Genomic DNA, 15983 nt, shown 5'->3' with positions numbered 1-15983 from the left:
AATAGTTAATTTTGCATGTGAATTTCACCTCAATAAATTTTTTAAAAACATAAAGTGTGGGGAATAAAATTACAATGAAAGATGAAGGAGTTAAAACCACATAACAGTAACCGCAACAAAATGAGAACAAATTCTCAATATAAAGGACAGAGCATTTCATATTAGGCTAAAAATGTCTACTTACATGTTCCTTACCAAAAAAAATATACTCACAAAGAAAGCGGAAAATCTTACTAAGGTGCAATACCCCCATGACCCAAAAACCTCCAGAACATCAAAGGAGGGAATGATTGGTGAGTGAGAATGGATAACATCTCCTTTACAAGTCAAGTGGTTTTCAGTGACTTGCTTTCAGCTAAGCTGAAAGAGAAATTAATTAGAGTTGTATTAAGAAAACAGTTTCATTTACAATAGCATCTAAAAGAATACAATACATCTGGGCTCTTTCCATAGGTTGGCTATTGTGCACATTGCTGATATAAACATTGGGGTACACATGTCTCTTCAGATCACTACATTTGTATCTTTGGGGTAAATACCCAGTAGTGCAATTGCTGGGTCATAGGGTAGCTCTATTTTCAACTTTTTGAGGAACCTCCATACTGTTTTCCAGAGTGGCCATCAACAGATGAATGGATAAAAATGTGGTGTATATATATATATACAATGGAATATTATGCAGCCATCAAAAAAGAAAGAAATCTTGCCATTTGCAACAACATGGATGGAACTAGAGGGTATATGCTAAGCAAAATAAGTCAATCAGAGAAAGACAATTATCTTATGACCTCACTGATATGAGGAATTTGAGAAACAAGACAGGATCATAGGGAAAGGGAGGGAAAAATGAAACAAGATGAAAACAGAGAGGGAGACAAACCATAAGAGACTTAATCTCAGGAAACAAACTGAGGGTTGCTGGAGTGGTGGGGGGTGGGAGGGATGGGGTGGCTGGGTGATGGACACTGGGGAGGGTATGTGCTACGGTGAGCGCTGTGAATTGTGTAAGACTGATGAATCACAGACCTGTCCCCTGAAACAAATAATACATTACATGTTAATAAAAAAAAAGAGAATAGAACAGACTTCTCCTGGTCTCAGACTTGAAAAAAATAAAAATAAATAAAAGAATACAATACTTAAGAATAAATTTGAGCAAGGATATGTAAGATTTGCACGCCAAAAACTACAAAACATTGCTGAAAGAAATTAAAGAAGACCTAAGTAAGTGGAAAAAAATCTCACGTTCATGGATTGTAAACCCTAATATTGTTAAAATGTCAATATTCCCCAAAGTGATGCACAGATTCAATGCAATCCTCACCAAAACCTCAACAGCCTTTTCTTTGCAGAAATAGAAAGGCTAACCTAAAATTCATATGGACTTGCAAGGGACCTTGCTGTAGAACATAGTTTGGTGGTTTCGCAGTAAGTTAAACGTAGGATGACCCATCAATTTTACTCCCAGGAAAGAAGTGAAATAGGTCTTCAAACAAAAACTTGTACATGAATGCTCATAGCAGCACTGTTCTCAACAGCCAAACATGGAATCACTCCAAATGCCCATCACCTGATAGATACACAAAAGGTGGACTATACATCAGTGGAATATCATTCAGTCATAAAAGTAGTGGTACATGCTACGACATGGATGGGTTTTCAAAACATTAAGGTAAGTCAAAGAAGCCACCCATTAAAGACTACATATTGTATGATTCCATTTATATGAGCTATCCAGAATAGACAAATCCATAAACAGAAAGCAGGTTAGTGGTTGCTAGGGGCTGGGTAGACTGGGGAGTAATTTGCTCATTAAGTCATGGCACTGCTCATTAAAGGTATGGGGTTTCCTTTTGACGTGATGAAACTATTCTGGAAGGAGAGGGTGGTTATGGTTGTACAACACTGTGAATGTATTAAGTGCAACTGAATTCTACACTTTAAAAGGGTTCAAATGCAAATTTCACATTATATGTATTTTACCACAATTCAAAGAGTGGAATCCCTCACCAGACTGCAAAAATGTAGATTCTGCGCAATCCCCAGGACTGTCACAAAGCCTATCTCATCTACTGACTACCACTAATCACTGTGGTCTGCCCAAACTTGCTCCTTCTTTGAACAACCAGGAGTCCTAATGCTGGCACAATTCACGAGAAGTATTCTCTGCCTACCACTTCTTTATGTGTAACTGCAGGACTGTCACTGGAAGGTACACAATGCCAGCAGATGAGGCTTATCAAAAAAGGTTTTTATGTTCCAGTTTCAAAACTCAGTAAGATCACAAGATGTGCATTTATCTACGAGGCATCTTTGCCCTACTATATCGGATGTCGGCGAACTGCAAACATTTTTGGTAAATGGCCACATAATAAATATCTTAGGCTTGCCAAGCCACACAGTCTCTGTCACAACCACTCAACTCTACCCCTATGATATGAAAGTAGCCACAACCACAAATGAACGAGCATGGCTATGGCCCAGTAAAACTTTATAGACACTGAATTCCATACAATTTCCTATCACAAAATACTACTCTTGATTTGTTTCTCAACCACCTAAAAGTTCTTAATTTGTGGGCCATAGAAAAATAAGCAGCAGGCTGTATTTGGCCCACGTACTGTAATTTGTTGACTTGCGCTCTGCATTTTCCCTGATGTTAACGTATCCGTTTCTACTATTTCACATGAAGGTACAGACATTTTATGAACCTCCCATAATCACTGTTTGGCAAAACTGTGAATAAATGAACAACTCACCTGGGATGTGATCATTTTCTGTTGGCCCTGGAAGAGTGTGGATAACCGTGAGGGTACAGCTGAGAAGGAAAGAACCAACATGAGAGATGCTGCCAGCCTGAAAAACTCCACACAGCTGATGCCAAAACACCCCTGAAGTGGAGATGCCTTGAGAAGGGACAGAAAGGATGACAGGAGGGAGCAGCCCATGCAAAAATCCGGAGTGCTTGGACATACTAGTTTTTAAATGTAAAAACATTTGCATCTGGCTGGCTCAACTGGCGGGGCGCATGACTCTTGATCTCGGGGTTGTAGGTTCGAGCCCCAAGTTGGGTGCAGAAATTACTTAAAAATAAAATCTTTAAAAAATGTTTTTCTCCTGATTTACTAACAATGTATGCTTTAAAACAGAAAAATGTAAGCAATACAGTACACTAAATAAACAAATTAGGAAAAGCCAAGGAATGGAACATAACACTTTCATTAAAACTGATGCTGAGCAAAAATATATCAAGTTGTAATGTTCAGTATAAGGCAGAGAATCCCACTAGGTTCTGAAAAAAGGGACGGGGTTTTTAAGGGCTGGTCTTTTTCGAAAGGAAAAAAAAAGTTTGCTTTAACTCAAGTTTTAGGTATCTCAAACGTATCTTTTGATTAAAAACAACAAACGGGTTCTGACTTATCTGTTGTTAAAGCAGAAAACACCTGCTTGGACCATCAAGAGATTCCACGTCTGCTCTTGTTTCTGCCACAACAAAATGTGTGACTAGGAGCAGGTAAGTTAAGTGAAAGAAGAACCATTTCCTTCCCACCCTATCCCACTCCCATCTTTAAGCAGAGAACAGGTAAGACTTAAGGACCCTTCCTGCAGTACCATCTCGGATTCTATCAGAGGGGGCATCAGCATAGGGCTAGTTGTGCTGTAGTGAGCGAGCCACTCAGAATCTGGGAGTGGAGAAAAGGCGAAGGGACGAAGGAGGTAGTTTCCTTCTCTGTGGCTGGTAAGCCCTTCTTCCCACACGCTGCCTCTTCTCTGTGGCTGGTAAGCCCTTCTTCCCACACGCTGCCTCACAGCTCCCCAACAGGCAGTACCTTCTGTTCCTTTTTGCCTTCCCGTCCCGTCCCCTCCCAGCCACAGCTGACATTCCTCCTGAAAGCTGGACCACAACGTCCACCATCACCCCAGTCTTCGAGAATCTGGCTATGACCGTGGTTCTGGCAGGAGGACCCAAACTGCTTCAGGCTGAGCAAGAGTCTTTGCCCCTTCCATCTATCTCTACTGAGGTCTGGGGCCAACTGACTGGCGTCCTAGGAGCGGTCCCTGCTTCTGGGATCCCTCTTCCTCCCTCACAAAAGCTGCCTTGTTCCAGGAACATTCTAAGGGCATAGCCAGTTAGAATCCCCATCTGAGATCTAAAGCTCTTGGACCTTCCTGTCACCTTGAATCACAAGCTGGACCTTTGCTGCTGAGGACACAGCAAGGCTGCAGGGTGTCAGCGGGATCTGGATCCTCCACTCAGGTTTCAGGCTCAGGTTCTCCAGGAACAAGGTCAGGACTCCTGCAGCGGAGGAGTCTACCTCGAGCCCAGGTTTGATGCGAGACAGGAGGAGGCAGGGCATCTCCCTCCTGCTCATTCATCACCTGGGGCTCTGTCTCTTCCCTGAGCCCGGTACGCGGTTGCCATGGGGACGCGACACTGACCACAGGTGGCTGGGAGGACGAAGAGGGACCGTGAGTGGAGAAGAACAAGGTTCCCCCTCCCCAAGAGAGAAGCGCCAGGCCACGAGCGCCCCAAGGCCGGTTTCCGCCGGTCTTACCGAGGCCTCGGCCGACCCCTCACGTTGGAGATGAAAACACCAAGCTTCGCTCGGTAACAAGCTCTGGGACGTGCTGGTTCGCATTCGATGCATAAGACGGAGCAGAACTCACCCCGAGCTCAGGTACCAAGGCGGACTCCGTCACCCGCCCCTCCCGCGCGGAGCCCCTACTTAAAGGGCCACCCACGCCCAAACGCCCGCGGCTCCCCGGCTGCTCACTCCCCGCCCGCGGTCGGGCGGTCAGCCGCGGGAGCATCCGGGACCGTCTTCTCGCGAGGCCTCAGCCGCCGACGCGAACTAGACGGGAGGGGCGCAGCGCCCATGCGCAGAAGGCCCGGAGCGAGTCCCGCGTCCGCCTCCACGGCGCACGCCGTTTCCCAGATCCCTGACGCCACGTCGCTGGAAAACAGCCTTCAGACTTGGGGGACGTTGGGCAGAACTGTTCGATAAGGTAAAAGCAGGAGACATACTGATAGTACAGTATTCGTTGTTATTCCGAAATAATTTTAAGTATCTAAATACATACCTGTTTCATTAATTATATTTCCCTGATGGATTGGCTCTCCTAGCAGTTCCTTGTTTTGCTGAATGCACTTGCAGAATTTCTTCCAGAGACAGTCTGTGTTCCGTTTGCATTGTAACATATCTTAAATAGTAGTCGTCTCTCTCTCATTTCGTTCTTTGTCCTTCTGGACGTTCACTGATGAGAAAACATACTCAATTTCGCATTATGAGTGGTTATCCTGGCATGAAGTTAACACTGGGAATTGCTCTTCAAATTTTGATTTGTTGAAATACATAATACCATCTTTCATGGCATAACTTGCCTTTCCCGTTCTTCAGAATTACGTTGGATCTCTTTTAAACTTCTCTTTTAAAGAAGTTGTTCACTGACAAAAAGAGAACATTTTTTTTTGTCAATTTTTCCCTTCCTCTTTGACCTTACACATGATAATTCACTTGTTCCCATGCTGGAAAAGCATTTAGTAACATTTATTTAAAAAAAAAAACAAATTCTACAAGAGATGGAACTCATTTCAAAAGACAGTGATGGAAAGTACAATAATGATTATCCACAAGTCAATTTATTTTCCTGTTTATAAGTAATGTTTTTCCCTTTTAAGAACAAGCTTGGCACTTATGATGATTTCATCAGTTCTTCCTTTGATGCTTTCAAGTTCCCTTGAACACTGGAATATTTAATAATACTTTTTGTTTTTCTTTCAATTTCCATAATCATGTTGCTAAAAAGAAATGAGCAAATTAGCTTCACTCAATGGATTATTTAAAAAGACAACAAGAAAAAATAAATAGTCAACAAGAATATTGGGACCTTTCCTTGAGAACTGAAATATGATTTCAGTGCTTTATATAAACAGAACTCTCTCAACTGTGTTTGTTAAAGAGAACCAATGGGTTTCTGAATGCAAGAGAAGTGAAAAATACTGAATGCCAAGAAAAGTCACATAAATCCTTTTGTCTCTCAACCCAAACAGCATAAATTCGAAGTAAGGGAACAATTTCATGACAATTATTTCAACCTGTACAGAAAGAATATCAAAAGCTATTCGAACAGCAGGTATTATAAGCAGGACAGCCAACATCTTCTGTAGAATCATTCATGCTTTGTTTCAACTTGGAATAAACATGTCTGCAACTTTATGCAAACATCCACCAAAATTTGTATTAGTATTAACTTCCACCAAAAGCAGCACAGAAGCAAAGGGAAAATATTTGTTTTCTGCATTGTAATTACTTGAATCCATGGCTATGCTGAAAAAAGGTGGGGCATTTAGATCATTGATAATCTCTGTAATCATAAATGGAGCTACTATTTTTGTTGTTGATGATTTCATCCTGGCACCTGAAATTCTGATTGCAACTTCAGAATCAGAAAAACACTTCTGTCAGCAGTACGTTCAAACAATCTATTTGAGTTGAGAGACTGATGATGATATAAAGCATACAGGGTACTCACAACTTCTGCTGAAATTACTATCTCAATCTGAATTCCTCATAATAGTAAATTTATTTTGTCACTTTCTGTAGTACTAGTGGAGGAAATAATACATCTCTTATGTTTAGCTGTTAGTATATGCTGGTTTATACCGGCTACTATTTTTGCATATGGGACAAAAAGCTTCAAAGGGAACTTTTCCTTGCTTAATAAATGTCCACTTTTCAGAAAATTCATCACACAATTTACACTTGCATTTTGGCATTTTAGGATTCAAATTTATGCAGATAAAAACAGATAATAGCAACCACTGCAAAAATTGAAATGATTGATAATCTCATGACTGCATTAGTGTGTCTGTCACAAGTTGGAACTCATAACTGATCACAAACGGGTTGAATCATTGAAAGCATTGCAAACTTGCAAACTAAAAATAAATTGAAGTAGTGTTACCATTTAAGTGGATGGAGACAGCTGTCCTTAGAAGGCCTACTTGTAAGGCTGGCCTGTGGCTAGTATCTGGGAACTTGAGTTTGGAAAGGCTTGGGGGCTTGGAATCCTGAAGTGTTCCTACCAGTCTACCTGATAACAGTGGCTTACTGTGCCTAAATTTCTTAGTGCAAACAATATGGTTTATGCTGAACACGTACTTCTGAGAATCTGGAATTTTAGTATGTGCCAGGCAGAAGGTGCCTACATAACCAGCCCCCCATAAAAACCAGGAGCACAGAGATTCTAATGAGCTTACGTGGTAGACAGCATTCCACATGTGCTATCACAGTTCATTGCTGGAGTTGTTAAACACATTCTATGTGACTTCACAGGGAGAGAACCCTTGGAAGCTTATGTCTGGTTTCCTCTGGACATTGCCCCAAGAGCCTTTCCCCTTGATGATTTTGCTGGAATAAATTTTAGGTATGAGTAGGACTATATGCTGAGTCCTGTAAAACTTCCTAGCAAATTACTGAACCCAAGGATGGTCTTGGGGATCTCCAAAACCATTGACATCCGAAGCGGGATTATCTAGAACAGAATAGCACTGACTGACTGAAATATGGCTAAATTATTGTTTTGTCAAGGAAAAAACAGCTGGACAGTAAAGCCAAAAACAAACAAGCAAACAAAAAGATTTTATTCGGGACTGTTGCGTTAGGGAAAAAGGGATCTCAGTATACAACCAGGCTCAATTCTAAATACAGCATGGGCAGTAGGAATTTATAGTCAAGCAGCAGAGTGGGGGGTCTGTGGATGGAAAATTACCAAGCGGAAACATCAGGGTTAAGGAGGACTTAGGTTAAACCAACCTAACAAGAATCTTGCTAAAGACAGGCCAAGATGATCAGACATCACCTGGAGGATGGTAGAGGATGAAAAACTGATCAGATATCCAGAGTGATCAGCTATGGAGAATGAAGGATTCTAGTTAAACTGATTGCCAATAAAGCTACCCACACAGTGGAAATCAGAAATTGCCGGACTTGTCATTTGGTCTCCAATTGCCTGTACCCTACCTTACATGCTTACTCTGCTGATATATTCAATTTCAGCCAACTCCAGCTCACAACACCATTGCCCCAGGGTTGCCTTCAATTATATGGCCCACTAGTTTTCCATCCCAGTTGCTCAAGGAGTAAGTTAGAAGTCCATTTAGGGGTCCATTTGCTGGACCAGCATTTGAAGAGGAATTATTTGAGAAGACAGTTACATCTCTCAGTATACTATCCATCCAGAACATGTCAGGGACATGGAAGTCCTATTGAATGCCTTTTCCAAGAGTCCAGAATTGTGTATTTTGAGAAGTAAAATGTGTGCTTTGGTTACTACTAGTAATGTCTTGTACTTTGAAGGGAAAGAGGAATGTCCTGGCAAATCCTTGTATCATAGCATTAGTATGTATAGAGACGTATGATTTTTTTAAGGTTTATTTATTTATTTTGGGGAGGGGCAGAAGGAGAGGGAGAGCGTCTTAAGCCGACTCCACATTGACTGTAGAGCCCAGTGTGGGGCTCAGTCTCACACCCTTGAGATCAAGACCTGACCCCAAACCAAGAGTCAGGCGCTTAAGACTACACCTCTCAGGGACCCTGAGATGTAGGATTTTGATTTATATTTTTTTAACTTATATTTATATTTTGAATATCCGGGGGCAGGAGATTTCCAGAGTTCTTTACTTTGATGGGGTTAACTCTTAAGCAATGTCTCAGTAGTTCATAATAAATGTGAAGATGGGACTATTTTTTGGCAAAAGCATCCAGTGCTAAAATGACTACCTGAAGTTTGGCCAAATTTGTTGACCTTGGGGTCTCATCCTTTATCAAAGACTTCCTGACTAAGGGATGGAAACAGTAATATCCCACTGAGTTATATTATTTTTATGATGAATGGTAGTGCCAACAAACTCCTATTGCTATTCATTTGGCTAATCCCAAGGGACTCTCTAGGCAGCTCAGGGGTCTTGAGGAGAGGTGGCCTCTTCTAGCACCATGGCATCTGGCAATGGATTGGGGACAGGGGAGGCCACTGCAGGTGGATTATGCCAGAGATCCCAGGTTTGGCTCCATCTTGTATTAAAGAGGCATTGGTAGCTAGTGAAGTTTGTGAGGTCTTGTTTCCATGACCCAAGTATAATGGGCATCTGGGTGTGGAGGGCCATAGGCTTAGGGTCTGTGAGAGCCTTTATCTCTGAGATACCCCAGGATATAGCCAGTAATTTGTTGTTCTAATGGTGTATAGCATGAAGCTAAAAGGTGCAGTCTCTTCCACCAGAAGCTCTTGGGCAACTTAACTTATGTCCATGATAAGCGGTCCAGAGACTCTAGGAGGCATGAGATGAGGCTGTCAAAGTCTCTTTAGTGAAGGAGTTTCTGAGAGCATTCACAAGAGTGCCGTTGATTTCAATATGGACAGATTTTAGAGTTTTTTGGCTGGAAAGAGCCCCACTGGAAGTGAGTTGATTTGTAAGAAGCAGCAGCAGTGAGAGGAAGCAAAATTTATAGATGATGACAGTGTCATCACTAGAACCCCCCAAAAGACTAAAAGATACTGGATTTGTATGTCTTTAATGAGTGTGTCAAAAGAATCTCCTTGTAGGAGGATGTCATCAATGTCACGTCAGACCTGTGCTGCAATGTCAGCCACCTGGAGAAAGGGTGAAGCAGTTAATACCGTGTCTGCAAAGACTGAGCACAATGGCAGAACCACTCAAGTATGCTGTGAGTGGTCTGAAAAAGGTGTGTTGTGTCCCTTGGGAACTGAAGGCAAACTGCAACTGAGAAACTATTAAAATAGGCACTGAATAGAACATGCTGGCCAAGTCTACAAGAGCAAACTATTAGCTGCTGATTGGATAGAATCAGTAATTTTAACAATATTGGATAGTAAGTGTGAGGGCTGTTATGGACTGAATATTTGTGTCCCACAAAACATGTATATTGAAGACCTAATCCATAGTGTGGCTATATTTGAAGAAATAAGTAATTAAAGTTAAATGAGGTCATAACGGTAGGGTCCTGATCCAATAAAATTAGTGACCTTATAAGAAGAGAGACCAGACAGTGAGCTTTCTCTTTTTCTGTCCACATGCCAACACCCAAGAAAGCCATGAAAGGACTCAACAGGAAAGCAGCTATCTGCAAGCCAAGAAGAGAGCCCTCACTGGAGACTGCACCCTATCAGACCTTGATCTTGGAGTTTCCAGCCTCCAGAACTGTGAGATAATAAATTTCTGTTGGTTAAGCCACCCAGCCTATGCTATTTTGTCATGACAGCTTGAGTAGACTGATATAGGGGCCCTAATGGATGGGACCACAGGATTCAGGTTGTAGTGATTCATCATGAGGCACCCCTTATATTTTCCAGGTTTCAGAACAGGCAAAATTGGGGTGTCACACAAAAAAAGTAGTGGGGATTATCAGTCCTTTATTAATTAGGTTTTATATAATAAGTTTTAATCCTCTAATGCCATTTTAGCTTACATTAGGATATATTAACAATTTTAACCGGGGTCCATGGGTTCCCATTTTATCAAGCCAATTTGTAAATCCCAAAGATTTTATGGGTATCTATGCCTAATATGCTTAATATGGGATATTTTAGGGCAGTGGGTACTACAACTGTGGAAAATTTAGGCAAGGCTACAGTGAAAGTGAAACATACCTATTTCTCCTCTATTATTTGGTTAATATCCTAATATTATAGTAGATATGATGCTTACATTTAGCAGCCTCCCCAGGTATAACAAATAATTTTTTTTTAAAGATTAGCTTCATTGTTTGAATCTCACATTTTTTATTTATTTATTTATTTTTTAAAGATTTTATCTATTTATTTGACAGAGAGAGAGACAGCGAGAGAGGGAACACAAGCAGGGGGAGTGGGAGAGGGAGAAGCAGGCTTCCCACGGAGCAGGGAGCCCAATCCCAGGACCCTGGGACCATGACCTGAGCCGAAGGCAGACGCCCAACCTCTGAGCCACCCAGGCGCCCCTATAACAAATAATTTGAGATCCAGTGTTGATGAAGTCCACAAAGTTTTGTCAGCTGGTGCATTTTAGCAAATACTAAAGTTAATTTAGAACCTATATTCAAAAGAAAATCAGCACCCTTTTTATCTTTTTATTTTATAAATCATTTTAGTATAGAAATTTTGGACTTTCAATTGGGTCAAATCATGGGACCTCTGTTTTGTTTTTGTTTTTGTTTTTTTTACGGGACCTCTGTTTTAATAGTTATATATACACATATGTAATTTATTTACTATATGTTTATATTAAAATATTATATGTCACTTATTTAGTTGTGTTTTATTTTCTCCCCTCTAACTAGGGCTTTTGTTTCTTTTTACTTGTTTCTGTTTTTGCTTTTGTCTGCCTGAAGCCATGGTTTTTAGATTATGTGTCTGCTGAAAGAAAAAGGGGAGGAGGAGGGAGCACCCTGGTGCCTTTAGGCAGGAGCTTCTATGTGAGATTAGCCCTGTCTGCAGTATAATGAGAGCCTTTCCCCACTTAAATAAAATCTTTTAGAATGATTTGTATCTCTAGGTGGATAAATTCACTCATTCTGTCTTCCTTCCTTCCTTTCTTTTGTTTTTGTCATCTGTTCCTGATCATGTTTTTCCCCCTTTTAGATGCTTCCCTGATAAACTCCTGGTGGCCCCTAGTGGCCTTCCTTTCAAGAGTGTCCCACTTGACCTCAAAGGGTGTGGGGTTTACGTCCAAGAGAACAACAGTGGGATCAGCTTTCGCTTCACATGTTTTGCGTAGAAGACCGTTTGTGTGCTGATAAGCAGCAGCCCTTAAGAGAGCCCATACACACTGATAAAGTATTTTAGAATTTTTTATTAATTAGGCCACATCCTTGGGGTTTGGGGCAAAGTCAGAACCAGATATTCCTTTCCGTTCAACTTTTTCATCGAACATTGAGCCGCTCGTCTCCAGAGACGGGCCCTCTTACATCCTGCTGGGTCTGGAGTCAAACTGACAGCACCAAGGCACACAATAGCAGTAGTCAGCAGCCACATAACAGTTGCAGGGAGCTGTGGTCCCCATGGGACAGGCATCCCCAAACCAATATTCAGTAGGTCCTTTCAGTGTAAGAATGCCTAGCCAGGCAGTTTCCTACTACCTGATGAGGCAAGCTGGTGCGTCCTTTGAATACAAGGAAAATAAGGGCGAATAATGGAGCAGCCCCTGGGCACATTGGCCTGGAGGGTCAACACATCAAGCCTGCCTTTCAGGTGAGGGTGGAAGGGTAACTGTTTGAGTCCCTTTAGAGGACCTTTGCTCAGTATGGTGGCCACTTACCCTAAGCACCCTGGAGACCTCATCCAGTCTAGGTGTGTCTGTCACAAACACACAGGGACCAACCGGGGACTGCTCTGCCGAGACTACAGCACCCTAAGCTAGGCAGATGATCTCTCTTCTTGAGCTCTAACACAACTGAACTGGGTAACCTAAGCAACCCAACAGACACCGCACAACGTGGTGGCCACTAAAGCACAAGTGTGCCAACATCCAGCAGTGTGCTCCCAGGCAGGATTTGCTGTCCGTGGGATTGGTTAGTAAGCCAAAAGCATTCTAGAGACATACCACTCTGGTCACTGTACCAGTTATCTCAAGATATACCCAGGATTTGTTATAAGCAGGTCTGATAAGATGACAGACGTGAAGATAACTGCATACCCAGGATTTGTTATAAGCAGGTCTGATAAGATGACAGACGTGAAGATAACTGCCTTTGAAGGAAAACTTTATTATGTACAATTTTCAAGAGGAAAGAACACACCACACCATGCAGGGCCACCCAGGGAAGCACCAAGGTCAGTGAGGAGACAGAAGTGAGAGAAAATCATGGATGAGAGCCTTTATTTCTATAGTGTAGGAAGTTCTTAGGTGAGGATGTGCCCCACTGGGCAGGAAACAAAACAGATTTAGGGTTTGTGGTTGGAGGGTTTGTAATATGATTTCTGTGCCCCTGTGGAAACAGAGAGATGGTATGAATATAAACAACTTTAGCCATCAGCTTGATGATGATTTTGAGATGCCAAACCATCAGTTACAGACTCTCAAGAGGGATTATTACAGTAAAACATCAAACTAATAGAATAAACTCATATTGTTATCTCATGTAATTACATATAGACACAGGAAAGCACTCAACAAAACTCAACAAAATCCAGCACCCTTTTGTGATACAACACACAACAAACTGTGAATAGAATGGAACTACCTCAACCTCCTGAGCTTAATAAAGGCCATTTATAAAAAACCCAAGCTAACATCATACTTAATGGTGATTAAGTGAAAGTAAAATGTTGAATTTGGACAGGGTGGTTAGTTTGGCTAGCATTCCAAAAAAGTAGAACTTTAGAAGGAGGACATTTTACAATTTAATGTCTCTTATCTGATTAGCGTATTACCATACAACTTCAGCTGATCATGTCAGGAATTGCCAAACCCATCCCATCCTTAACACCAAAATTGTTAAGGAAATATAATTTAAAACAACATCTTCTCCAAACCTAGAAAACATCCACTCACGCAGAAGACAAAGAAAACAACTTTATTATTGAATGACATGATACATATCACAGACAATCCAAAGACAGAAAGAAATCTCACCTCCCCCACTTTTGTGTGTGTGTGTGTGTGTGTGTGTGTGCAAAAAGGTGTTTTTATTATAGCATGCGGACAGGACCCATGGGCAGAAAGAGCTGCTTTTTTTTTTTTTTGGTACCCCCCCTTTTTTTTGAGAGAGAGAGTGAGTGGGGGGAAGGGCAGAGGAAGAAGGAGAGAGAATCTTAAGCAGGCTCCACGCTCAGCACAAAGCCTGACACAGGGCTTGATCTCACAATCCTGAGATCATGACCTGAGCCAAAATCAAGAGTCAGACGCGGAGCGCCTGGGTGGCTCAGTTGTTCAGCGTCTGCCTTTGGCTCAGGTCATGATCCCGGGGTCCTGGGATCGAGCCCTGCATCGGGGCTCTCTGCTCAGCGGGAAGCCTGCTTCTCCCTCTCCCTCACTTGTGTTCCCTCTCTCACTGTGTCTCTCTCTGTCAAATAAATAAATAAAATCTTTAAAAAAAAAAAAAAGACACTTAACCAACTGAGCCACTCAGGCACCCCTCACCCTTTTTTATAGCCAAGCAGATACAACCCATTACATACATGTTGTCAAGATAAACACTAACTAGTCCTCAAGTAAGAGGACTTGAGAGCATCATTTATCACACATTGTTTGCCCTAATTTACCTGGTAATTGGAATGACTGGCTGTGTTAGTTTATTGGTTTTTCAAAAACTAAAAAAAAAGAACAAAAAAAACAAAAAACAAGCTTCTCATATCTTTATGACAGGAGGTAATTTTGCAACTTGGATCAAGGCACCCACCACCAAAGTTAGGCTTCTACTCTGTCACAGAAACTGGGAAGCCTGAGTGCTAGGTCCCTTGAAGTTTACATTTCAAAGAGATGGTTCTGAGGCCCTTGAGAAAGACATTCTAGGTTGTAAAACTGCCAAGAGACATTTAAGAAGATTTATGTTCATTCTCGAAGGGGCAGAAAAAGAATTTACAAGCTTACAAAAGAAAATACAAAGATATCTCTTCCTTTATTTTTTTTTTAAAGATTTTATTTATTTATTTGAGAGAGAGAGAATGAGAGATAGAGAGCATGAGAGGGAAGAGGGTCAGAGGGAGAAGCAGACTCCCTGCTGAGCAAGGAGCCCGATGTGGGACTCGATCCCGGGACTCCAGGATCATGACCTGAGCCGAAGGCAGTCGCTTAACCAACTGAGCCACCCAGGCGCCCCTCTTCCTTTATTTTTAGAGGAATATTAAGCCTCTTATTTTTAATTTGTATTTGTCCTTACACCATTCTTACCACTTAATACTTAATATTGTACTGAAGGTCCTAGAAGGGCAATTAGACAATGAAATAGAATAAAAGTCATCCAGATTGGAAATAAAGTGGTAAAACTATATCTGCAGATGATGTGATCTTATATGTAGAAAATTCTTAGGAAACTGACAAAAAACATCAGAACTAATAAATGACTGCAACAAGTTTACAGGATACATGACCCCAATATATTAATATCAAATGAATTTGCATACATTAGCATTCAGCAATCCAAAAACAAAAAAGTTCTTAGAAATGAATTTAACAGGAGTGTAAGACTACTACAATGAAAACTGCAAGACTTCTACAAGATTTGTATAATGAAAATTTCAGTGAAAGATTTTAAGGATCTAAGTAAATGGGAAATCAGGAGTGATGTCAGCAAGATGGCAAAAATGAAGTTTCAGTCCTTGTTCCTTCACAGAAACACCAATTTAACAACCACCCATGGATAAAAATACCTTCAGACAAGCTTCAGAATCTAGGTGAGAGGTTAAAGTACATTGGTGGAGCACAGAAACAGACAAACATATGGAAAAGGGTGAGAATAACAGTCTCACTATACCCTCATCACCCCTCCCAGAAACCCACACAGTGTAGCACCAAAAGAGATTCCCTTAGCCCGTAAATTCTCCTGTAGCAAAAAAGAGAGCAAAGTGAGTATGCAACTTCAGTGCAGACCCACCACCGGGCCCATTCACTCCCAGACGCAGCCAACCAGCCCACCCAGTGTTCCTGGCCAGGCTGACTTGTATAGGGCTTCGCTGACAATGCAAGTCCATAAGGACTAGAAAAGGTGACTGCTTCTTCAAATGTACAGACACCAACACAAGGCTATACATACAACCACCATAGGAACAAAATAAGCCCCAGTAACCAACCCTAAAGAAATGGAAATCTATATACTGCCTGAGAAAGAATTCAAAATAATCATCTTAAAAAAGCTCAGTTAAGTACAAGAGAACAGAGAGAGACAGCCAAATGAGATCAGGGAAACAACAAATGAACAAAATGAGACCTTCCACAAAGTAAAAGAAACCACAAAAAAGAACCCAATTGAAATTCTTGGAGCTGAAGA

The 15983-nt window shown here is 41.5% G+C and overlaps 1 protein-coding gene across 7 annotated transcripts in view; it reads right to left on the bottom strand.

The window, feature by feature from the left end:
* The window catches only part of LOC112807728 (zinc finger protein 90 homolog), a 133105-nt gene that overhangs the window by 58549 nt on the left and 58573 nt on the right, over positions 1-15983 (bottom strand). For 2 of the 7 annotated variants that reach the window (XM_073878998.1, XM_073878994.1), the window contains exons 1-2: positions 4557-4808; positions 2760-2906 (exon numbers count right to left, since the gene is read on the bottom strand). The exons of 1 other annotated variant lie outside the window; for it this stretch is intronic. In XM_073878998.1, coding sequence (XP_073735099.1) covers positions 2760-2906; positions 4557-4649 — 240 coding nt within the window. In that variant the 5' untranslated portion in view covers positions 4650-4808. Of the gene's footprint in view, positions 1-2759; positions 2907-4440; positions 4533-4556; positions 4809-15983 lie in introns of those variants that run through there. 4 more of the 7 variants (XM_025850653.2, XM_073878995.1, XM_073878996.1 and 1 more) reach the window with 4 other exon arrangements.

Source organism: Callorhinus ursinus, unplaced genomic scaffold, assembly GCF_003265705.2.
Source record: "Callorhinus ursinus isolate GAN/ISIS: 27379988/994484 unplaced genomic scaffold, GSC_fseal_2.0 scaffold32, whole genome shotgun sequence".
In the NCBI taxonomy this organism is placed as follows: Eukaryota; Metazoa; Chordata; class Mammalia; order Carnivora; family Otariidae; genus Callorhinus; species Callorhinus ursinus.
Note: the sequence above shows the minus strand (reverse complement) of the source record. Positions and strands in the feature narration are given on the sequence as shown.